This window comes from Neurospora tetraspora, assembly GCF_033439725.1.
Source record: "Neurospora tetraspora strain CBS 560.94 chromosome Unknown B0H65scaffold_3, whole genome shotgun sequence".
Classification (NCBI taxonomy): Eukaryota; Fungi; Ascomycota; class Sordariomycetes; order Sordariales; family Sordariaceae; genus Neurospora; species Neurospora tetraspora.
Genome location: NW_026944385.1, coordinates 1,297,907 through 1,322,511, shown reverse-complemented (window position 1 = coordinate 1,322,511; position 24,605 = coordinate 1,297,907). Strand labels below are relative to the sequence as shown.

Genomic DNA, 24,605 nt, shown 5'->3' with positions numbered 1-24,605 from the left:
CGAATAACTGACCGATGAACCATAGAGTTTGGTCTTGGACCCAACTCCTCGATTGGGCCAGATACGAGAGTTCCTGTTCCGAGCCATATCACCATAGCCAACCCTAACCCTCTCTTCTTCGGCCCCCACCAACACTTACATGGCGCTCTACAATGACTACCCAGCAACTGATATCCATCAAGTGATGCTGCCATGATTCCAAGGAAGGTATAGACAGTGGTTCGTAATTATCATTAATCTGCATAATCAGACATTACATACAATCGTTAACAGAGCGAGAGAGCCTCACAGCCTCACAGCCTCCGCGACCTTCCTTGACCTTATCACGGCATCCCCCAGTCTCTCAACCAATCCTCCTTCAAACATTAGCAGTTACATTTAGAACAAAGCAGCAACAGCCATGCCAAGAGCAGCAAGGCCGAGGGTCTTCAGGCCAAGTCCAACACGGCCAGCAGCGCCGGTGGCAGGGGGGTTCTCCCCAGGGACACCAGCGTCCTCGGAACCGACAACCTGCTCCCGATGATGATGTGTCAGCAACACGTTCAACCGTCACCTCTGTCATTCAACCGACCCCAAGGGAGGTTACTCACCGAAGCAACAGTATGCACAACACCATTACCAACAATAACATCAGCAGCAGTGACCTTGGCACCGTTGAAGTAGACACCGCTGTCCCTGACAGCAACAGTAACAGTGCCGTTGGCCAGGGTGTTGAGGACCTGTCCATCCTTCAACCGCGGGGAGTAGCCGACATAATTGACAATGACGTGCTGGCTGAGGATGGCGACGATCTGCTCGTCGGTGAGGCCGGAGGTGTCGACCGCGGCGAAAGCGCTGTTCTCGGGCGCGAGGACGGTGATGCCGGTGGCCTCGCTGACGGGTTCGACGAGGTTGAATTGGGTCAGGAGGGCGGTGAGGTTGGAGAGTTGGGGGAAGAGGGCGAGGGTGTTGGGGATGGAGCCGGGGATTTCGACGAGTCTGGTGTTGTTGGCGGGAGGTTAGTGTTGGGTCTGGTGTTACAGGGAGAGGAAGGGAGAGGAAGAGAAGAGGAGTGGGAAAGACTTACGAATCAACGGGCCTGATGACACCTCCGTCAAAGGGGATATCATCACCCACAACCGGAACAGCCTTACCCACACCGGCGAAGACGGTGGGCACACCCGCGTCTCCGACGGGCTTCTCAACAAGAGACTGGTTGACGCCCGGGCCGAGGTTGACGATCTCCGGGTCACTCAGCAGAGACTGGTAGACAGCTGCGGGCGAGTTGGCCTGCTGCCGCTTGAAGCGTAGCTTCTTCGAGCTGGAGGCTGTGTTCTGCACCGAAGACATGGCGGCAATCTGGGTGTTGACGGTGGTCTTACGACGGCCAAGGGTAGAGTTGCTGGTGGACTGGGTGTTCTTGGTGGCATAGATGATCATGTTGCTGCCGGCGTTGACGTTGGAGAGAATGCTGGGGTCCGCATCTTGGTAGATGCTGGCGAAGTCGCTGAAGCCATTCTGCTGGAGGGTGTTGATCAGGGTGTCGGCGAAAGCGAGCGTTGCCGCGGACAGGGCGAGGAGGATGTGACGAGGGATCATGGTGACGGTGAAGTTCCGAAGGACTTAAACGAAAGAAAGGTGAGTGAGACTTTTAGTGGGTGAAGACTGGTGATGAAGAAGCAAACTGTGCTGCGGTGGTACACAAAGTGAAACCATGAACGCCGGCGAGTAACTCCCTTCTTATATCTGGACTGCCTCGTCGACTCCTTCTCTTCAACTTCACAAGGACTTTGAGATCATCGCAGCCTCGATTGGTAATTCGTATCGATTATGGCCCTTGTTGATCGAGCCGCGCCGCGGACGGACTTGAGTCTGGGAAACTCTCCGCCAAACCGCCAACACCATTGCTCTGTGGCAGTGCCATTCATGCCAATATCTTGGCATCTGCTGCGATGCCCAAGAACCCAAAGTGCCAATTATCAAAACCTGAAACTTGCGCAATTGGCAACCAACGGAGGAGTCGTCATCTACAGACCACCGATCGCGAGGCTTTCACTTGCACCGAAGAGCCCTGGACGGCCCCCCGCATTGCAAATTCCATGCAATATTGACAGCTTTGCGGCTCCTCGGCCTCAAGCTTCTGGATGAGGTGGAGGCCGGCGTGCTGATGAGTGCTTGATCACTAACATGATGCGGCTGGTGATAATCATCCAGGTAGGTATCCGGTCCTATCAGTCCGAATTCTGAGTTCTGCAGTTCTCCCAATATCCCATCGTTGGGTATCCATCCTTGTGTCGAGCTGAAGGCTCTTGACTTATCAGATGGAGCCAACACAAGTTATGCCGCAAGAGCTTTTTTCATGATCTTCCTTCCTGCACTGTGTTTGGACCTTGGCGTAAGCAGTGCTCCAGCACTGAGCCCATCCGGTTGTGTAAGTGAGATATATGGTGGGTGGGTCTGCACTCGATAGACCCCCTATTCGTTGCTCGAGCAACCGCGCCACGCGAATTGAAGAGATTCCCGGGGACCTGGAAGGGTTTCACCATCGCCGAGACCACCGACCATTCAGGCTTCCCTAGCGAGTCCCGGCTGCAGCTTGCAAGATTCTCCGCACTTCATCAAAACACCAAAAAGGTTTCCGGTGCAGGAAGATGACCCGCCCCAGCCGCTCCATTGCACACTGTATCATTCGATTACCTCTAGAAATGACGTGCGAGCAAGGATTCCCCGCAAGGCTCCGGAGAGTAGAAGGCTCGGTGTGCTTGGCTTGTGATAGAGGCTAAGCTGAGGATGCTAAAACTGATCGAACCGGCTCGGCCGGACTGGGGACTATAACCAGCCCTTTGTTCTCCACAAGCCGCATTCTGTCGAATATATAACTTGGCGCTCGCAGCCTTCTTGCCTTCTTATCCGTTTTCACCACCTCTTTTACCAATCAAACTCACCACTGACCTTCGGTTGAGGAGAATTGGGCTTCGACCCGTCCACAACACCACTCGGCGCTGACAGCGGCTTGCTGCTGGTCCACTGTCGTCCGCTGTCGTCCACAAGCAGTCAAGTAAAAGTGATGAGAAAGGGAAATGGCCTGCAAGCCGCAATCTTACGCACTTGCTGCAAGAAGGGTCTCGTGCATCCAGCCCGGGCCGTCAAAGCCGCTGTGAGTCTTACGTGGCTCCAAATGGGTTAGGGTGTACGGAATTTGTGTGTCCGGCCAATGACATGTCCGAAATGCACTGCTGAAGGCTTCCAAGGAGCCCCAGGCTCTAGAGGTTGGGAAGGTGCGCTGTGCGCATAGTACAGGTAGGGAAGGTATAAAGACTTGGAATCGTGGGGCTTCTATTAGTTAGCTTTTCCTCCTCATCAACCACTACCTTGGCCCAAAAGTACCATCCCTGACCGAAGCCGAGCACAGTGGCGTTCAAGGTCGCCTTCGAGGTGGGAAGGTTGAAGAGATGGTAGTGGCTAGTTGGTAGTCTCAGCGATGCACAAGCACGCCTTCATGTTATCACAGCCCTATTTAAGGGTTTGATCGTCGTCGTGCTACAGTGATGTCTGGTGCCGTGGGGAGGATCACGAAGTTGAGGTTGAGGTTACCGACTGGGACGTGGAGGTGTAAACACCTGCACGAATCTGTACTCTCCGCATGTCGGTTATGGCGCCTGTCATGTAAGTTTGTCTGCTTTAACAGATAACTATTACTGATATCTGCTGTCCTTAGTCGTAACTGTTGTGCCGGGACCAATGAGTGATGGCGGGAAGAGGAGGTAACTTCCGTGGTTGTTGGCCTCTCCGAAAGTGGGCAACAGAGAAAATTTACAGGTGCTCGTTGAAGCAATGGAGTAGGGAAACCCTCTCCGCACTCTATTGAATCCTAGAAGTACCCTCTATTTTCCCATAACAGCTATCATATAATACTGGCCGTTTTTACTAGTAATTTCGAATTTTCTAATATCCCAGACATACCGCTAAAAATTTTAAGTCTACAAGACAGCTATATCCTTCCCTATCTTCCCAAAACAAACATTCTAGCGATTCTTTTCATAGTATTAAAATATCTAGTAATACTTTTCATAATATTAAAGCTATCTAACTAAACAAGGCGCTACTCGCTAAACTCAAAATCGCTACTCAAGGACGAAAGTTTAAAAGATATTTCAATAGGCGTTCCAGCCTCCTCTCCTCTCGCCTCCTCTCTTACCATATACTCTTAAACCCTCTCCTCCTAATATTTACCTAGCTCTTTATCCTCTTCGTCGTCGTTGTCATTAATTACCTTAATACAATTACGTACTACTTTATTTAAGTATAGGCGTTACTAATATCTATCTCCTCGATATTAAATCCCAACTCGTACTAGAAATAGTTACAACGTACTAAAAGGCGTATAGGAACCGTATTCTTAGACTTACTACAAGAAATTATAATAATAGCCTTCCCTTTACTTTTCTTATCCTAAATTATTTAAATTAAATTGCCCCGGGGTAACCTACCTAGTAGGATAACCTCGTTATTAAACGGGCTATCCTATTTAGGAAGGCGGCCCTTAAGGATTTCTTTAATAGCTAGTTAAAGTCGTAAGTATTTATCTACTATACCCTATAATATATATTAATATAGGGAAGTAATAACTATTAAATAGGGGAGACTAAAGGAGATTAAAATTTATACGTCGCTAATAAAGGTATTAAAATGGATAAATATCCTCCCTATTTACTAAAACGCTACCCTCCTTATCCTTATTAAAAACTCTCTCTATTTTATACGTATAAGGGAGGCTATATTAAGTATAGAAATTATTTAAGTAAGGTTCTAAAAATATATTAAACGGTTGTTTGGGGGTAGGGAGGTTCGCTTTCAATTTTTAATATTACTTTTCGATTAAATTTAACCCTTAAATAGTTGATTCTAGCGGGGTCGTACCTATTTACTTATTGCCTACTTATCTAACCCTCATATACGAAATAAAAGTATTAAGCTTTTTTTTTAAAATACGTATAACGGTTAAGTATATAAATATTATAAGTGTCGTAGAAATTAATTAGACCACTGCGGGTAGAGAGGCCATACGATTTTAACGAGCCGTTATTAAATTTATTTAATAATATAGTACGCTAATTATAATAATAATAATAATCTTATTCACGCTTCAACTATTCTAATTTAATTGCTTTATTTAGGCATACAGTCCTTCGTTATTCAAAGCTAGGCGGAAAAACCGTATATCTACTACAAATACGGGATAAAAACCTCCCGCGTCTTTATATTTAATATATCCTTCCTTTAATCTAAGCCTTCCCTTCGTTATGTTCTTATAGCTAACCCCTCCACCCCCACCCTTATCGTCGCCTAGGATCGTCTATTTTTATAGCAGGGAAGGGGGAAGGAAGAGGAATCTTACGGATTTCGATTGGCGTTTTTAAAGTCTTCTTTCGGTCTAAGGGCCCTAATTTCGAAGCGAGGGCAAATATTACCCTACTTACTTAAGGAATCGTACGCTAATTAAGCGGAGAAATTATCATATTATTGGATAGGGTAATTACTTTTCGGAGAATAGAAAATCGATTTAAATTTATTTAGCGTAGCGTCGCTATCGAGGAAGAGATTTTCAAACGCTAAATCGCTTTATCCTAAGGTTTTAAATTAAGAAGAACCCTATAAGTTTAATTACGTACTCTTGGTAGGGAAAGAATTCTAATACCGATCCCGAACCTAGAAAAGATCGAATGGAAGGGAGGGGAGCGGGATTCGAACTTATAACCTTACAAAAACAACTACAAGGTAAACTAAGCCTAAATCTTCCCAACTGAGCTATCCTCCCTACGCTAATTATAATTAAAATAATTCTTTGTAAAACAATCCGCCTATTCTATTTTGTAGGGTATAAAATTCAACTTAATCTATTTAACAATAGCCTCTTAAGCTTCTTCGAATTAATAATAAAGGAAAGATTAAATAGTTTTGAAATCCGATATAAAAGCGGCGTAAATTAAATATTACTATAAATAAAATAGCCCTAATTTAATATTAGTGACCTTTTAAAGTAATAGGCCTAAATTAACCTATATCGTTTTAGCCGTCCTAACTTTCTAATATAAGCGGCGCAATCGTTCGAAATTATTTTTCTCCTACTAGCTAACCGCCTCCTATTATAATTATTAAGCTACCGCCTTGCTACTAAAAGACTATAACAATAAAGAATTAGAATTTTTACTACTAAATTCTTCTTCGTTAAATTCTTTATTATTACCCTTATTTCTATTATTAATAATTATAAAAACCTAATCCTTCTTAAAATAATTAATAACGTTATGTTAGGATCGTAGAGGAAGGTAGGTTGAGATGCCTACAAATAGCGCAAGTACGTAGAGGACGTCAAAGTAGGGGGAGGATTAAAGATATATTAATAATTAACCCTAATAATTCTGGAAGCGAGTCCGACCGGCTATTTATATTATTATAAACTCTATCCTATAGTAGTTAAATTTGCGACGGCTCCGAACCGTTCCGACGCTATATTACGGCACTATATTATATAGACGTCGGCGCTTCTCGGTATTAGTACGGGTCCAATACCTAATAAATCTTTAGCGATTTAATATAATCCCCCCTTTTTTAAATTTCTATCCTAAAACATATAAATATGTTATATTAATAATTTTTTTACTAACGCTCTTCCGTTATTATTCCTCCGTAATTTACTTTTATAACCGAATATACCTTCGCTAAAATACTACCCTCTTTGGCTCTTTTTATTCTTATACCAGTATTAACCCGCTATTTAATACCTATTAATCTTATTTTTCCGCCGGTTTCGACTACTTTCTATTTATTGTCCGTTATTCCCCTATTTTCTACCAGCCGCTATCCTAAGTTTAAATTGACCGCTTTCCGTTTTATTATATTTTATTCACCCTATTACCGTTTTAATACCTATTAGCCGTCTTTTCGTCCTAAATTATTTTTTTCGCCTTTCTTCTATTCTCTTCTACCGTCTTCCCTTACCGCCTTTCTTATATTTTATTATCCAAAATTAATTTATGTAAAAACATTTTAATAACGCCCGTATTCTTATACTTTAATTGTTTGCCCCAATTCTATTCTATTTTATATTCCTAATTCTGATTATACGAACCTTTCCTCCTTCCTTTCTTCTCCTCCTTCTTTTCTTCCTCCTTCCTTTGCGTAAATTTATATACTTATTTATATTATTATTATAGCCGCCTTCTTAAGCCCCGCCAACCAATATACTTTTTATAATTTAACCCTGCTTATTAAGCCCGACCGCTTTTAGCCTTAGTAAATACTTTTCTTTTCTATTTTAAATTTTTTATATTAATTATTCAATAATATTATTTACTATCCGCTTTATACTATTTCTTTTTAGGAGGCTACGAACGCTATTATTAATTTACCTCCTAACACTACCGGTACTATTATAGTCCTAGCCGTAGGTTACTTCGTTTATATTCAATAAAATTGAAAAGACTTTTATTCCTTTTCTATTAATATTAGTACTAATAAAATTATTTTTCCAAGTAATAATATATATTCGGCGTATCCCGAAATTCTAAATCGGTATTTTTATAATTCCTTTCCAGTCTTCTATAATTATATAATTAGGTTTTAAAAGAATATAATCGCCGCTTACATAGGAAATATAAATAACATTATACTTACTTTTACTATTACCCTCCGTAATTCCTCCAACATTTTAGTAATTAGAATTTATATCCTTTACGAACGCTTTTATATTTTTCTTCTAATACCCTCCGAATTTTATAGCCGCTGCTTTAACGAATAGATAGAGTACTACAATTTTTACCGTCTTACTAATAGTTGCTTTATCGGTTAAATCACCCCTATTATTATTTATGCTTTCGACGGCAATAATTCGATATTATAATTCCCGTTTTCTTAATAGCTCCCGCTACCCCCGTAGGTACGGCCGGTCTAACGAATATCCTTTAGGCTATAAATTCGGTATATACCGATATTCGCTATTTACTATTTATTAAAGCGTCCTTTTAACCTTATAACGGGAATATATTAATATTAGTAATTAATGATACGATAATAAACGAACATAAAATTTAAATTTAAATTCTTTATTAATAGGCGTGGCGGCCGCGCGCAAGAATTCAATTTTTGAAAAGATAAATTTGATTGTTATATTAATATATAATTTAAATTCGAATTTAAGGATTAAATTAGGTATTTATTACGATCTTTAGCCTTCTATTTCTATAATTTTCTAATTTTACTTTATTAATAACATCGTCGTTTAGAGAGAAGAATATTAATTTAATAGATAGTTAATAATTAGATACTAGTACGCTACTACGTTTCCCGGCTCGTTATCCTCTATAGTTCTTTAATTAATTTCTCCTCCCTCTACTTGTACGCCATCGCTTACCTTTTTAATATAATTCCCCTAATTTTAATTTAATACATTATACATTATAATTGTCTAATATAATTCCCCTAATTCTAATCTAATATATTATACGTTATAATCGTTTAATACTCTATATATTATAATCGCCTAATACTCTATATATTATAATTACTAATATTCTATAATTATTAATACGTTATAGTCGTTAATTATTTCAACCTCCTTTTATTAACTTATTCAATTTATTCTTATTAACCTAATTATTAGGCCCCTTTCGGCTTTCTTCCTTTATAATTCCCTCGCTTCGTATTCTTTTAATAATTCCGGACAATTTAAATCCTTTTATAATATTTACTCATTATTATTATTCGAATACCCCTTCTATTTTATTTAATACTACTAATTCGCTCCCGAGCTTCAATATTTTATAATTATCTTTACTTTATACTATACGAAATTATCTTCGACGTCTACTACTTCTTTTCACAGCGTTACTACTTTAAGATTACCGTAGTACGATTTTAATAAAGCGATAAAGAATACCGAATAAATATAATAATATTCTAAAAAGGTAAAATAGGAGGTTATCTTTTTATTATTAACGATTTTAATAATTTAAAAAAACTTTAATCTATTTACTAATTTAACATTAAGTTTTCATTATTTAACGTTCTTCATATTAAGAAACATTTAATTACCGACTTTAAATTCCTTAGGTTTACGCAATTTATTATACTATTTCGCATAATCCTTATTAATTTTCTCTAAAGCTTTAACGATAGCGGCTCGTTCTTTAATTAATTTCGTAATCCTTTCAGTAGCCGCCATAGGGAATACGTTTCTACGACCCCAATTTAAATTAACTAGCCCATATGAATAATAGCTATAGAATAATTTAAATAATAATTTACTAATAATAATATCGAAGTAATTATTATACGTTTATTCCGCTATTATTAATTTTGACTCCAATCTATTTATTTTAAATTATAAAAGATTTATAAATATAATTCCAAATTCTACTTTTATCGCTCCGTCTTTCTATTCGTCTATAGGTACTAAACGGTATTTAAATAGCGCTGAATATTTAATAATTTATAATAAGTTTTTTAAACGTTATTTATAAAAAGGCTCCCCTATTAAATATAATAGAATTTGGGAATCCGAACGGCCGGAATATAATAAATCAAAATAAATATACGAATTACTATATAATAATTATCTTTTACGTTAGGATATAGAATATAAATTTCATAAAGCGGTTAATAATAATTAGGACGGTGTCATAAGTTCGATTAAATATAAAGTGGTAAAATTTAAATAAATTTATAATAAAATTGTAAGAAATATTTTACTATAATATTATTAGGATGGGTAGCGACATAAGGAATTTATATAATTTATAATTCCGAAATTTAACTTTCTAATATATCGGATACTAACGGACGTAGTCTTCTGCGTCGGCGGCGATAGTAGGCTAATAATAGTATTAATTAATCCTTTTAAATATTTTCTATTATCCTAAATATCCAGCTATAACGTTATTATAATAAGTATAAAGGAATTCCGATTGTATATTCTCCGGTACGTAAATTTAATAATAATAATATAATATTTTATTTTCTATTATTTTCTAACTCTTTATTTTCTAAGTTCTCCTTAATTTTCTTTATACCTCCTCCGATATGAAAAGATTTCATTTTTACACTTCCAATAATTATTAATTTAATAGACGAAATTATTTACCCTACTTTTATATTTTTAGAATTATTATATACGCTCCTATATAATTAATAACGATATTATCTATCCTTTTTCTACAATTTATAGCAACTTCGTCCGCAAATTGTATTTTCTTCCTTAATATCTCTTTATTTTTATTTAAACTCTTATACTCTTTAGATAATTCTTTATTCTTCTTAATACTACGCTTTTTATATTCCCTTTCCCAACTATTATATTCCTAATCTAATCCCTAAACCAATTTATTTTTTCTACTATCCTTATATTATTCTGTCCTTTCTACTATTGCCTTCTATATTTCCCGGCTAATTAATAATACCCTGTTTATATTACCGTCTAGTATAACCCTATTCTATATCGCCTTTTTCCTTTCTACGCTTTTTTTAAAAATTTATATTAAAAGATAATCCTCCTTAATTTTTTCGATAATTTTATATAATTATAATTTTTATAATAATTTATCCGTCGGATTAAATTTCCTTACTTAATATTTGATACCGAAATTATATACCGCTAATTTTAATATTTACCGAGTTTATTACGTACTAACCCTATCCTTACTTATAGAATACTAGAGGTTTAAATAATTTGTGATAATAAAAAAAAGTTAATTAGTATATAATAAATATTACTTCTATACTTTTAGCTCGCTTATAAACGCTAATAATTCGCCGTCGTTAACGCTATGATATATTTCTTCCGGAGATTTCCTACGAGAAAAGAATATAATAAAATAATAATATATTTTATATAATTATATTAATATTACGTTAATTGCGAAATTAGATTTATTTATTTCTATTTAAATCGGTAAAAAAGGATTAAAGTACTATAATATTAGTACTTTTTAAAATAGCCACTTTAATTCTTCGAACGTTATTTTAGTTAGTTCTGATAATTCGAGCGGTTTTTATTTCTTTCCTTTTAATAAATCCGTTAACGGAGTTGTAATTTTAGAGCAGGATATTATAAATTATCGATAAAACCTTATAAACCTTAAAAAAATTTAAATATTATAAATACTTTTCGCAGCTTCCTAATTTATAATTATTATAACCCTCTCCGGATTTATTAAAATACCCTCGGGCGAAATTATATAATTTAAAAACGAAACCCTTTTAATATAGAATTTGTATTTACTTAAGTTAATATAAAAATTATATTCGCGCAAACGTCAGAGAATTTCTTTAATATATTTATAATAATTCTTTTCGTTCTTATTATAAATCATGATATTATTAAGGTAAATGATATAAATAAGATTAATCAAGCTTGCTAATACGTTATTAATATATATTCAGAAAATAGTAAGAATATTGGCTAATTTTATTGGTATAATTAAGAATTTATAATACTTATATTTTATATAAAATACTATCTTCTTTTTATTTTCTTATTTAATCCGAATATAATAATATACGTCCATTAAATTTAATTTTATAAAAATCCCTATTAATAATTACCGGTCCAAAATCTTCTAAATAAAAGGTAACGTTATATAATTGTTTTTCGTTATTTTATTAAATATATAGTAATCAATATATAATTTTAATTTACTTCCTTTCTTCGGAATAAAAATAATAGGAACCCTTTCTAGGTTCATAAATAGACGAATTTATCCTTTATATAACGCCTTTACTAATTATTGTTAAAATACTTTTAATTCTTTAATATTAAGCGTATAAATAAGTCCCTAAAGAGCGGATTCTCTTTTATTTAAATCGATATAGTATTTTAAATAATTATATTATAGTAAGGGTATAATTAATAGTTCGAATATTTATTATAACTCCTTATATTCCGGAAAAATTATTCGTTCGGCGGTAATTATTTCCTCCTTTTCGGATTCGGCGACGGGCGGCTTTAGAATTATTAGTTCTAATAAGGGTTTTAATAGTAAGTAAATTCCATTTAATATAACCTTAAAAGTGTTAAAAAGTATATCCGGGAATATATTAAGGGATATAGGAGTAAGTATATTAGAAGGAGTATTAAGGGAATCCGGGATATCCGGTAGGGTTGAAAATTTTGTACGTAAAGATAGGGGAATTTCGAAAAGGTCGGTCGAATATAGTAAAGAGTTAAAATTATTAATAGATTTTAATATTTCTTTCGGTTTTAAAATAAGGATTGAATTTTATTGTAAATTATAGAAAAATATTATAATTTTATAGATATTTTTAATTGGTTCTTTATTCGTTTCTAAATTTTATATTTTAATTCGAAATTAGAATTTCTTTTAATACTAATCGATTTTAAAATTATATTCGTATAATTAAAAGTGACCGAAGATAACGTTTATACTAAAGGAATTAATAATTATAAATATAATCTTTTTCTTCCGTTTAATATTATAGGAATTATATATTTTAATAAAATAAATAATTAAATTATATACGGGAATAAATTAAAAAGAAAAGTAAATAAAATAGTAATTTATTAATTTTATTTTAAGATTCAACGAGAGTAAATATTTTTTAATAAAATTCAATTCAATACTAGAATTTATTAAACTATAAATTTTCTACTAATTTCTATATACTTTTATTAATAATGTTATATTTAAATATAATTACAATATATTTACGCTTCCTTAGGTCGAAGTAGTCGCGGTCCTTACTAATACTATTAATTTAATATTTACGCTTTAGATTAGGGTATTACGGAGAATAGGGTATTAATATAATATATAGTTTAGTTTATTACAATTATAATAAGTATGTTTAATATAGGAAAACGCTAAATATTTAGGTTTATTATATTTATAGTAAATATTATATAATTTTATTACCTGGTATTAGCTATATATATAGTTAAATCAATTATAATAATAATAAACGATATTAGGGCTAATAGAAATTATAGGGAAAGGACGAAAGAAACTATTAAAATTAGGACTAAATATAAAAATAGAAGTAAGAATCAGGGTAGGAAGAGAAGAGGGAGAAAATAAGTAGGGATATAATATTTAAGAGCGCTAATATTATATTATTAATTGTAAAATTTCTAAATTTTTTAATCGTTTTATATACGTTATTACTTTAATTAATATATTAATACCGTTCGTTAATAAATAATAATAATCTTATTCACGCTGACTGTCTATCTAACTAGTCGCCCATTTGGGTATGCGGTTCTTTGTCGGTTAAAGCTGGGAGGAAAAATTATATTTCCCGGGTAAAAACCCCCCGCGTCTTTATCACCGCTCGGTAGAGGCTACTGGCGACGCATCTTTATATATACTATCGGTCGCAATTGCCCTCACCGGTATATTACCCCATCGAAAAGCTATTGTACACTCTTATAGATTTATCCGCCGCTGCCGCGAAGCTTAAGTGAATCTAAACTCCTATTTCCGTAGCGTTAATGTATCGTAAATTTCCAACCCGCGTTTTATCTTATTTTTCTAATAAAATTCTAAGTAAGTTTTACCCTCCTCTCTTATAGGTATAAAAAAGTAGCTTCTCCCTTAAATTTCCTCTTCCTTCCTTCTTTCTCCCTCTTACCGCAATTCTTACCCTCCCTTTACTTTGCAATTACTACTAAAATAACCGAACCCGGCGAAATTAGCGGCTCCAACGGCGAAACTGATATTATTCCTGATACTATTAAAAACAAGTCTAAGGGCGAGGCTCCTAAAACTACTAGAGGTGCGCGCGGTCGCAATAAGCACCCTACTCCCGAAGCCTCCTCTATTACTAATACCCCGCGTAAAAAACGTATTATTAATAATAAGTACGAAAAGCGGGTAGTACCTTGCCTCCGCTACGTTTAAACTTTCTAACGTATTATCGAAGCCGCTCCCTTTACTTATCCCGCTAAGGCTAAGTATATTTCAGCGGCGATGCAATAGGATAAGCCTTGGTATTATTAGAAGGAAGAGGAGCGTAATAGGAAGGAGGGATATAGAAGATAGTAGATAGGATAATAATAATAATAAATCTTAGGAATTTAGTTTTAATTTAACGTTTAAACTATTTTATATAATAATTCTAGAGAAATAGAAAACCTTATCTTCACTTCGTTTATACTATTCGTAAATTATTAATATATATATTATTATTATTAATTTTGTAATAACTTTTCTTCCTTCCTTTCCATTTCTAATTAGACTATTAACTAGTATTTTCTAAATTTACTTTACTGGAATACCTAGCTAAAAATTTACTCCGCACCCTCTATAATATCGAAGAGGGCGTAGAATTCTATTATATTAGATGGCGATTTAAGCTATAACCTAAATTCCATCGTCTTAACATAGTCGAATACTAAATATTCGAAAATCCCTTTGCCTATACTACATCGGTAATAAAATATTGTTATATTTAGTACGCCGCGCTCAAACAAAAAGGATTGTAACCTAATTTTGCCAGTGCGGGCTTAAATTAGAAGGGAGCTTTTAACTTTAAGAAAGTAATAGGGGGCGGGTTTATCGTTGTCGCTAAATTAAATATATTGTTAAAGAATATTATTATTAAAGTTAATATAGAATTTAATTATATTAAAGTTCCTACTTTACTTCCGTACCACCGTAGCGATTTTAGCCAATTATTTAGCGACCTAATCTTTCTATATAGTTATTTCTAATTATTTCTTTCTCTCCCTAACTATAAGTTAATCATATCCTTCTTCTTTTATAATAATATCGCTAACTGGTACATATTTTTCTGCCTATTCCCTTTTAGCCTCTCCGCTCGCTAATTATATAATAATCTGTTTCCGCCGCTATTATACTAACGATTTAACCTAAGCTATTATATTTCTTATAAATTTCTTTATTCCTACTTTAATTAATTCTTTTTCGAAAGTTTTAACCTTTTTATTAAAATAAAAATCGAAAGGGGGTACGAAGGTTTCTATTTTTAAACTTTAAATTATTATAACCTTATATATACTTATAATAGTACGGAGGTAATTTATTTACGTAATAAAAAATAATTTAGCGAATCCCTTGGGTTTTTAATATAATTCTATTAAAATATAATAAATTGAAACGCTATAAATTATAGCGTTTCGGATTACTTTCGTATATATTTCCCGGGCGTAAATTAAACCGTATCTTTATATTTTTGCCGCTAATTTAATTAAAGTAAAAGTTTATATATTTAGTTTCTTTATTACTATCTATTTATAGTCTTTATAGGATAACTTCCTATCTAAAATTACGTTGAAGAACCGTACCAATTTAAAAAGTATTAAAGTAAAATCCCCTAATATTACTATTTATTAAAATAATTCGTATATTTTAATAAAGTAAATAAGCTCTAATTTATTTGCTTTAAATTCTATCCCGATCTCCTTCGCTTATTTCTTATATATTTACTATATTTCTGCTAATTTCGCGCTATTCTTCTCTAATATCCGTAATATTGTTAAAATAATAATATTATCCGCGAAATTTATTATCCTAATTTTCAAAATCCTAATTAGAATTTTATAAAATATAATAATAAAGAGGAGAAACAGGATAGAAGAAAGTAGTAATCTCTATAAAACCCCCGCTAGGATGTAAAAGTCCTAAAATTTTTCTCTGTTAAAAAAAATTAACCTACTCTCTTATTTATCGATATATTTATTTATTAAAATAATTAGAGGTGGAATCCTTTTTTATATAAAATATAAAGGAATTATTTATAATTAACTTAATCGAATGCCCCTTTTAAATCCAATAGTAAGAGCGAAATTACTTCGCCCTATTTCTATACTTCGTATATAATATTAATAACTATTCTAATAATAAATTCAATTAATTTATTCTTATAATTATTTATTTAACTGTCGGGGAAGAAACTATATTTTTCCGCTATATTAGAAATTCGTTTTATGACGATTATATTAAGTATTTTATTAATATTATTAAATAGGGCAATAAGGCGCTATATGCCTACTATACTACTAAATTAACGTTTTACTTAATTTCTTTAATATAATAACCTTTACTTGTCGGAATTTACGTAGGAGAATACTTATTTTAAAATTAATTATTATTAAGACCGCTATTACCTTAACGAATTAATGGCTATAGGCTTTCAATAGTTTATAAAATATTATATCCTCCGTTAGCGCCTTATTAAATATTATTTTTTCCAAATGTTTTTTATATATCGTCCGTAGAAATTATATTATTAATTCCTAATTAATTAGGGCGGAAAATATTTTTTTCCGGAAGGTAGTACGTAAGTGTATTAAATTTAAAGAAGAATTTTACTATTAGGATTTCTATTTTACTAACGTAAATAATAATAATATTATTAAACCTGTCTATTTAAAGGCCGGGTATTTTAAGGGCGTCGGTAAGGACGTAGTTACGTAGCTGTACTTATTTTTTAACTTTCTAAAAAATTTTTAATTCCTGTAAGGTATTAGAAACTATTTATTTCTATTTCTCACGTTAAAAATATTTTATAGCTTCTTATTTCCGTTTAAAAGCAGCTTTTATCTCTTAACGCTGGAAGGGCGTACGAAACGCCTTCTAATACTAAATATAATAGCGAACCTCCCGGGTAATATTCTTAATATAATAATTATATTAATTGGTTTAACGGCCGGTATTAAATTCCTTCTTCGGGGTAAATACTATAGTAATTTATTCGAATTAATCTATAAGGGTATTGAAAGCGAATTTTATAATTTCGGCCGTAATAGGTTAGGGAGGGATAATAATAGTTTTAGTAACTATATTCTTTATAATTATTGAATTTATAAAGTTCTAATCATATCCTTTTTCTAATGTACTAATTATATACTATAGTCGTTCTACTTTTATATATATTATTTAAAATTTATAGTCCGAGCTAAATAATCGAGTATTATTAAGAAAGAAATATTCCGCTACTATATTACTACTAACCTATATATAATCGATTATATTATTTAATTCGTTTCTTATTCTATGCTTTAATTGGGTCGGAATACCCTAAAATATTATTAATTAGAGGTTACGCCGCTTTATTATCGTTGAAAGTACGCTACTACCGTTACTATTTCTCTTATATTTATTTCAATAAATATAGTATAAGTTTATATTTCCGACTATTACTTTATATTCCTTCGAATACGGTACTATTTCTTTAAATAATATACTCTATTTATATTCGGGCTTAAAATTCTAAATCGGTAAATAAACCGATCAAATTATAATTCCTATTTTTTTTAATATGTACTTTTACCTAATCCTTCTTACTTTCGCTTTCTTATTCTCCTTATAAAAAGCCTTTATTAATATATATTATTATTCGTCTATAATCTAAATTATTTACTATTTGGTACTGAAGTGTATTAAGGTTATATAGTCTATAATTATTTAAATTTCATTTAAACTCTTATTTTACTATAATATTATAGTATTTATACTATTTGAGCGCGGTCTTATATCGGTCATAAAATTTACGAATATTTTAATAAAGGCTTTTTAAATTTATGATTGGGGTTTTAATTTAAGGGTTAATAATTATACTATTTAATTTAGATTGGCCTAGGAGAGAGAAAAGAAAATTACCCTACTAAATTCGGTTAAAAGGTATTATTATTCTATTTCGGCTATAGTTACCTTCTATAAAAATTCAGCTCGCTTATAGTTAAACTTATATCCAACCTTCTTAATTCTATATCCTAAAAATATATTCTTCGGTTTAGAACGTTTTTTTTTAATAATAGTAGGTACGAAGGCAAATATAATATTAAATTTAATAAAGGTAGTAAGAGTACTAAAGGAGGGAATAATAATAGGGGTAATAAAGAAGGGAATAATATTAGTAGGGGGGGGGAGGAGAGGGAGGGGGGGAGGAAGAAATAGCTATTTAAGTTAGAAGGGGGGGAATATTAAGCTCGTAAATCGATATAATTCTAATTAAATTCATTTTATTTATAAATTTTATAATAATTTCTTCGCGCTGTTAGTATAAGGCGAACTTTTTAAAGCGTTCGGCGAACGTAGAGGAAGCCCTTTCAGCCGCCGCGCGCTTTCGAAAATACTCTTTCGAATATATTATATACCCGTTTTTTTAATAAAGGCCGTAGCGAATAAGCGCTGGGTTAATATTAGAAACGTAATTAACTTTTTAAATTTTAATTCTAAGTTCAGTGTATACCCTCTTATTATACCTTCCGTAAATAAAATCCTTCTTATAATATTTAAATAAATATCCGAATTTATAATAATTAAAGTACTACTATAAAACCGCCGCTAATTCGAATAATTTACATCAATAAACGCTACTACGCTAAAAAAAGAATCTTATATAATTTTATCTGCTTCGGTTATAATAATTACTTTTAAAAAAAGAGTACTTCTTTTTAAATCGGAACGCCGATAATATATTCTACTTCGGAAAATGGGGATACCGTTAATATAATTAGCTTTCTTAAGGAAATCCCTTTCAAAAACCCTGTTATAGAATTTTTAAAATATTCTTTTAATTAGGATAATAATTATATAGAATGAAAATATAGCCCCCTTTTCGAATATAATTTCGACCTAAATTTAATACTTTAAATACTACGCCCGGCCACTTCCGTTGGATTCGAAAGTTATAACAAAATCGCCGCTCTATAATTTTATAATTACCTTCGCTTTTATTTCTTTAGTTTTATTAATACTCTTTAAAATTTATTCGGAAGATTAGGCTATTAAATTAATTACTAAATATTTATTTTTTTATAATTAGGATTCGTTCAATTTGGTTAGGGACTATCTTCTATATTCCTTCGGGGTTAAACGGAGTAGGATTGAAGCTGTTGTATTTTGAATTGCCGGCGATAATAGCCTAAATAAATTTGCTTGTAGGGGGCGTATTGGTTGTTATTATTATTGTGATTTTAATTTTAATTTTGGTTAAGTCGGTGTAGATCTCGTAAAGTTCGGACCTCTTTAGGATTTCCGTAGCGGTCGCGAAGTAGTATATCGCCTACGTTTTCCGTTCGTCGGTAATTTTAAAGAGATTAGTTTTTTCAGTAAGAAATAATATATATCGGTTTATTTTATTTTTTATTATTTTATTAATAGCCGGATATCGTATCGTTACTGCGCGGGCGTTACTATCGTCGTTAGACGAAGCGCGGGCAGAATTTCCGGGTGCGTATTGGCTATTCGATAGACTACTACAAATATTTTTAATATTATTACTACTTACGCCTTCGCCGCGCGCGAAATGCGCCATCGTAGGAAGGGGTAATCGAACGTGCTAAGTATAATACCGTCGTCGAAATAGATTTTGGCGTTAACGTCGACCAATGACCTACGTTCCAACGTTTTGGAAGCCTTTTCCTTAATAAAATACTACTATATAAATAGGGATATATATAATTTATTTATTATAGGACGTACGAATATTCTAATTATTCGTAGGATAGATTGAATTTTTTAATATAGAAACGGTTATAAAATATACGAACGGTTTCAGTAGCGCTTTATTATATACGTTTAAAATTAGTAAAGGCAGAACGTTTAATAATTTAAATATTACTACTATATTCTTTCTCTAAGAAAATCTATAGGTCTTTTTAAATAGGAGCGTTATAAATAGGGTTATAATCAATTTTCTTTTTGAAGGTTATAATATATTTAATTTAAACGTTCTTAAAATTACTTTGAATATAGTTAATAGCGAAAGAAAAGGGTATTTAAAGGTATGTAAAATAATGATTATTAATATTGAAAATAAAATTATATAATTGAGAGGAAATTTCGCTAGTAAATTTAGAAATATTAAATTTAAAATAATATTCGAAGGAAATAATAAATTAAATTAATTAAATGAATATAAGAATAATAAGTGTTATAATTTAAGGAATAATAATAGGAATAGGGAAGGTAGAAAAGTACATTTAATTATAAAAGAAATAATTTTAATAGTAGAATTTGAAAAGAATAAGAGGGTAATTATCGAATTAATTTTACTCTAATAAATTAATAAAATTATTCTAATTATAAAGAAATAAACAGGATAGGAAGTAAATTAAAAGTAATTTAATAGCCGCTATGTAGGATTCGAAGAGTTTTTACTTTTATATTATAATATTATTTTCTAAATAATAGAAGAGGTTATACGAAATATACGAGAGGGTAAAGGAGTAATTACTATCCGAATTATTATTATTTATTTCTTCAATAATTAATTAATAATATTAAAACGAAAAAGGAGGCTATTATTAAAAGATATTATTAATTATAGTAAGAAGGGTAATAAATGATTCTTAAATATTAGAAGGAGAAGGAGGGGTTTTTTCGGCGGTTTAAAAGATAGATTGTCCATTATATATTTATATTTTATTAGTAACAGTTTAATTCCCGCAAGGAGAATTATTAATGTCTTAAAATTATAAAGGAAGGTAGGTTAAAATATTTACGGATAGCGTAAGTACGTAGGGGACGTTAAAATAGGAGGAGGATTAAAAATATATTAATAGTTAATTCCGACAATTTTAGAAGCGAGTCCGACCGGTTATTTATACCGTTGCAAACTCTATTTTGTAGTAGCTAAGTCCGCGACGGCTCCGAACCGTTCCAACGCTATACTACAGTACTATACTATATAAACGTCGGCGCTCCTCAGTGCTAGTACGGGTCTAACGCTTAATAGGTCGCTAGCGACCTGACATGTTATAATTAATATACTATACGCAATATTACCGTTAAGTATTTAGAAAAACGTGGTTAATCGTACTGATTAACTAAATATTTCTATTAATAATAATAATATATAATAATAGGATTCTTAATTCGTTAACGACCTCTTCGATCTTTTTAATTAACTACGTAAACCCTTCCTCCCTCTTATCATTAATTACTACTTAAAAGACTGGTATAGAAGTCTTTTTAGGGGTAAATATTACCCCTTATATTAAAGAGGTATAGTAGTAATTAATTTTATATATAATATTAAGTACAGGGGTATAAAGGTATCGCATTTACATCCTCTCTTAAACGTAAATTAATTAGAAAATATAATGTAATATAATTCCTTCCTCTTGCTCTTCCTCGTCCCTATAATAATCAAATTCAATACGCTTTAAATTAATTAATTCATTACTATCGGATTTCTTAATACAGGTTTAAGTATTTATATAGCCGTCCCTTTTATTAGAATGCAATTCCTATCGTATATTATTAAACGTTTAAAACGTAAAAGAGAATTTAAAGTATTATTATCGAATAGTAATATAAACGGAACGGACTATTAAATTATATTAATTAAGTAAGCTTATAATAGCTTCCTAAGTAGTAATATTGGTACCCTGTAATCGAAATATAAAGTAAGTAAAAAAGTTTTTAAAAAGAGGATATCCCTTATATATATAATCTATTGCCCTAATAGTCTACTTATACCTGTTACTTTTAAAATTTAATAATATTATACGGAAGGGGTAATCGTATACGATCTTTTATAATATAATATATCGCTTCTTATATAAGTTATTATTTAAATACTTTTATAATTCGGCGTAATTACAATATATTACTACTTTCTATCGCTTACTATATAAGTTGAAGTTTCATAAATTATCGTATTTATAACTACGCTAGATTATAATATTAAAGCGATAATAATAATATATTTTAATAACTTAAAAGTAAATACAGTCCAATAAGAGTTGGGGAACGAGGGTAAACGCAAAGTCGTCGTCGGGCACTGTCTATTCAACCTCGCGGTCGAAAGAAGTATCGTTTACAAAAGTAGCCGACAAAGCATTTGAATTACAATGACAGTGAGGTTGCGTAGAAGGGAGGGCTTCGTTAAATATTTATAATAATTATTAACGATTAAAAACAATCAAAATCAATCAATTTGAATGAAGTTACGTACATTGAAGGTAGTTATTAATATACGACGTATAAATGCGTACAAATAGGTAGTATAAAGGGGGTGCAGATAGCCGTATGAAATTGAGCGAAAAAAACGACTAAGTTAGAAGGATATTACGGGGCGAGAGGGCACTGGTGGGGGTAGGGTAAGATATACGTTGTTATACAAAGGAGAGAAAGGGAAGTGTGCGTAGAGGATTAGCTATATAGGCGAGAGCCTAGGCAGGACCAGTCCGTGCGCGCGCACGTGAGGCTATACGTAATTAGAATATATAACTAGTACGTAAGTATATAGCTCTAGACTATAGCACTAACTCTAGTATAGTATATATATAGTTAGTATAGTGCAACTACATTATAGGCTAGCCCTATAGTACTATCCCCCCTTAAAAGAAGTTCGTAGAATTAAAAAAATTATATATACATATAATAATAGATTTATCCCTTTATACTATTCTATTATAATTTACAAATTACGTCGGGGATAGCTTTCCTAATTATATATTTATTAATCGTCGTACAATCCTTCCGAGTATTAAATATAACTTATCCTCTACCTCTTTATTAACCGTTATATTTATTTCGACTATTATAACCGAATCCGGGAGTAGCCTTATTATATTAATAATCGAGGCGGTTTCTTATTGGAGGCGGGCGGAGTAACGCTACAGAGGTTCCGGGGTAGGCCTGGGAGCGGAAGCGGGAACTAGGGAATCAGGGGCGGAGGCTGGAGAATTAAACGCGAAGCGGTAGAAGAAATTCTAGACTTTTAAGAGGACCGGCTTATTCGGATTCTTATAATAAAATTACTATAAGCGGTACTTATAATGAATGATATTATTAACGGGTTCTTAAATTAAATTCCCGGTTTTCTACTTAATATAACAGTATTAATATAAATTACCGCCCCGCTAAACGTAATCGATAAACCTTTTGAACGCCTATTTTTCATATTATTCTAAATTATCCGTTCGAATTATAACGCAACTATTATTTACCCTAACGTCCCATAATATATTCTATCCTAATAGTCCCTTACCGGATGACAATTATACTATAAAAATATAGAAAATTAGCGAATACTTTATATTAGTTGGTAGGGTGAAGTAAACAGTATAAAATTTAATTCGAATAACTTTGAATAGCCCCTCCTAACGAAGCGAAAATTTTAAATATAAGCGGCCGTTAGTAAGGTTTATCGTATTCAATAAAACTATATTGTCAAAACAATATTTAAGCAAATTAACGTATTTTCTATTAGTATTATTTTCGTATCACTACTAAATACAACGAGTCTATTAAATTACAAAATCCCAAATCTTTTAGAAGCGGTCCGCTAATTTACAAGCCTTATAATACTCTTTTAGCTAGGCCAGTAATAAATTAAGAGGGAATAGCGTACAAAGCTCGGTATTTATTCTAAAATAATAATTATAATTAATAAAGAAGGGAGAAACGCTTATTAATGACGATATAGCGTTATTATTAGCGAACTCCGCAATCGCTAACTATTTCGCTCAATTTATTTATACCTAATCAATATAAAGCTATAGGAATTATTCTATTTCTATATCAATCCATTCGGTTTAAACGTTAGTTTAAAAGTAGAAGGCGCAAATTAATTTATAAATAATAGATAATTTCTTACAAAAAGTAAATTAGAAACGCAATACGAATTAAATACCCTTATCGGATAGGACGCTTTTTAATAAATTATAAATCGAATAAATATAATTAATAAAGCAGTCCGCGAACTCCTCTACTTCCAAAATTATAATCGAAATATAGTACTGTATTTTAATTAAACGGTCGATAATAATAGCAATATATTTAAAGGTCTAATTAAAGTAGATATTTCCTAATAGCGGAGTAATATAATTAATTATAATATCCTTCTATAATACTAAAAATACGGTTATAAATTTAAAATAATTAGCGGAGCCCCGCTTTATTAATTTAATCTTTATATATAGAAAATAACCTTTATAGAAAATCTTTACGTCGTTATATATACCCGCTTAATAAAATTCTTATTATAAGAATTCGTAAATAGCGTCGCGGCTAAAGTAGCCCGCGCTTAAGGAATTATATTATCGATTAATTAATTAAAATTAGAATTCTTTATTATAAAGGTCGATAATGACTCTACCCTGCTATTTCGCAATACCGTTAATAATATAATATTCTAAAAAGGTATAATAAAAGACTTTCCCGATTATTAGTGGCTACTAGCGCTTTATTTCGTCTGTTAAATAAAAAAGTAACTCTTATAAGAAAATAAAAATCTCGTAGCTTATCCGGATCAAAATATTAGTTAATTTATCATTAAAGTCGTTTATACTTAATAAATAAAGGGAGAAATTAGCCGCGGGGTCTTCGAAATAATTATATTTGAATTATAAGGGGTCTAATAGAGCCCGCTTGCATACTATAAATTTATCGTTCTTTACGTCGTTAGGGCGGTCGTTTAATTTGCAGCTTAGCGCGTCTAAGCGGAGGTTTTTAGAACCCAATATATATTTAATTAAAAAGTTAAAATGGGATAAAAATTAAGACTACTATATATAGTGCTAAGTAAATTATTTATTAATCGTAAAGGTCTATAGATTCTTATAATTTATTGAAATATTAAAGGGCTATTAAATACCTTCGAATTCTGGCCTCTATTCCTTTAATACTTTAATA

At 32.1% G+C, this 24,605-nt stretch overlaps 1 protein-coding gene across 1 annotated transcript; it reads right to left on the bottom strand.

Annotated features, from left to right (window-relative positions):
• Window positions 1–286: 286 nt before the first annotated feature.
• B0H65DRAFT_152627 (FAS1 domain-containing protein) lies at window positions 287–1,693 on the bottom strand. The gene is made up of 3 exons (XM_062821100.1): window positions 1,067–1,693; window positions 591–978; window positions 287–510 (listed from the first exon to the last, which is right to left on the bottom strand). Exons 1-3 carry the CDS (start codon window positions 1,576–1,578, stop codon window positions 379–381), a joined length of 1,032 nt encoding a protein of 343 aa, XP_062682756.1. The 5' UTR covers window positions 1,579–1,693; the 3' UTR covers window positions 287–378.
• Between the last annotated feature and the right edge of the window lie 22,912 nt (window positions 1,694–24,605).

Excerpts from the sequence above, each read along its gene's own strand:
- B0H65DRAFT_152627 (XM_062821100.1), bottom strand. The coding sequence starts at position 1,578 with ATGATCCCTCGTCACATCCTCCTCGCCCTGTCCGCGGCAACGCTCGCT. Across the intron at positions 979-1,066 it reads GTCATCAGGCCCGTTGATTC|ACTCGTCGAAATCCCCGGCT; the intron begins GTAAGTCTTTCC and ends CAACAACACCAG. Across the intron at positions 511-590 it reads TTGTGCATACTGTTGCTTCG|GTTGTCGGTTCCGAGGACGC; the intron begins GTGAGTAACCTC and ends CATCGGGAGCAG.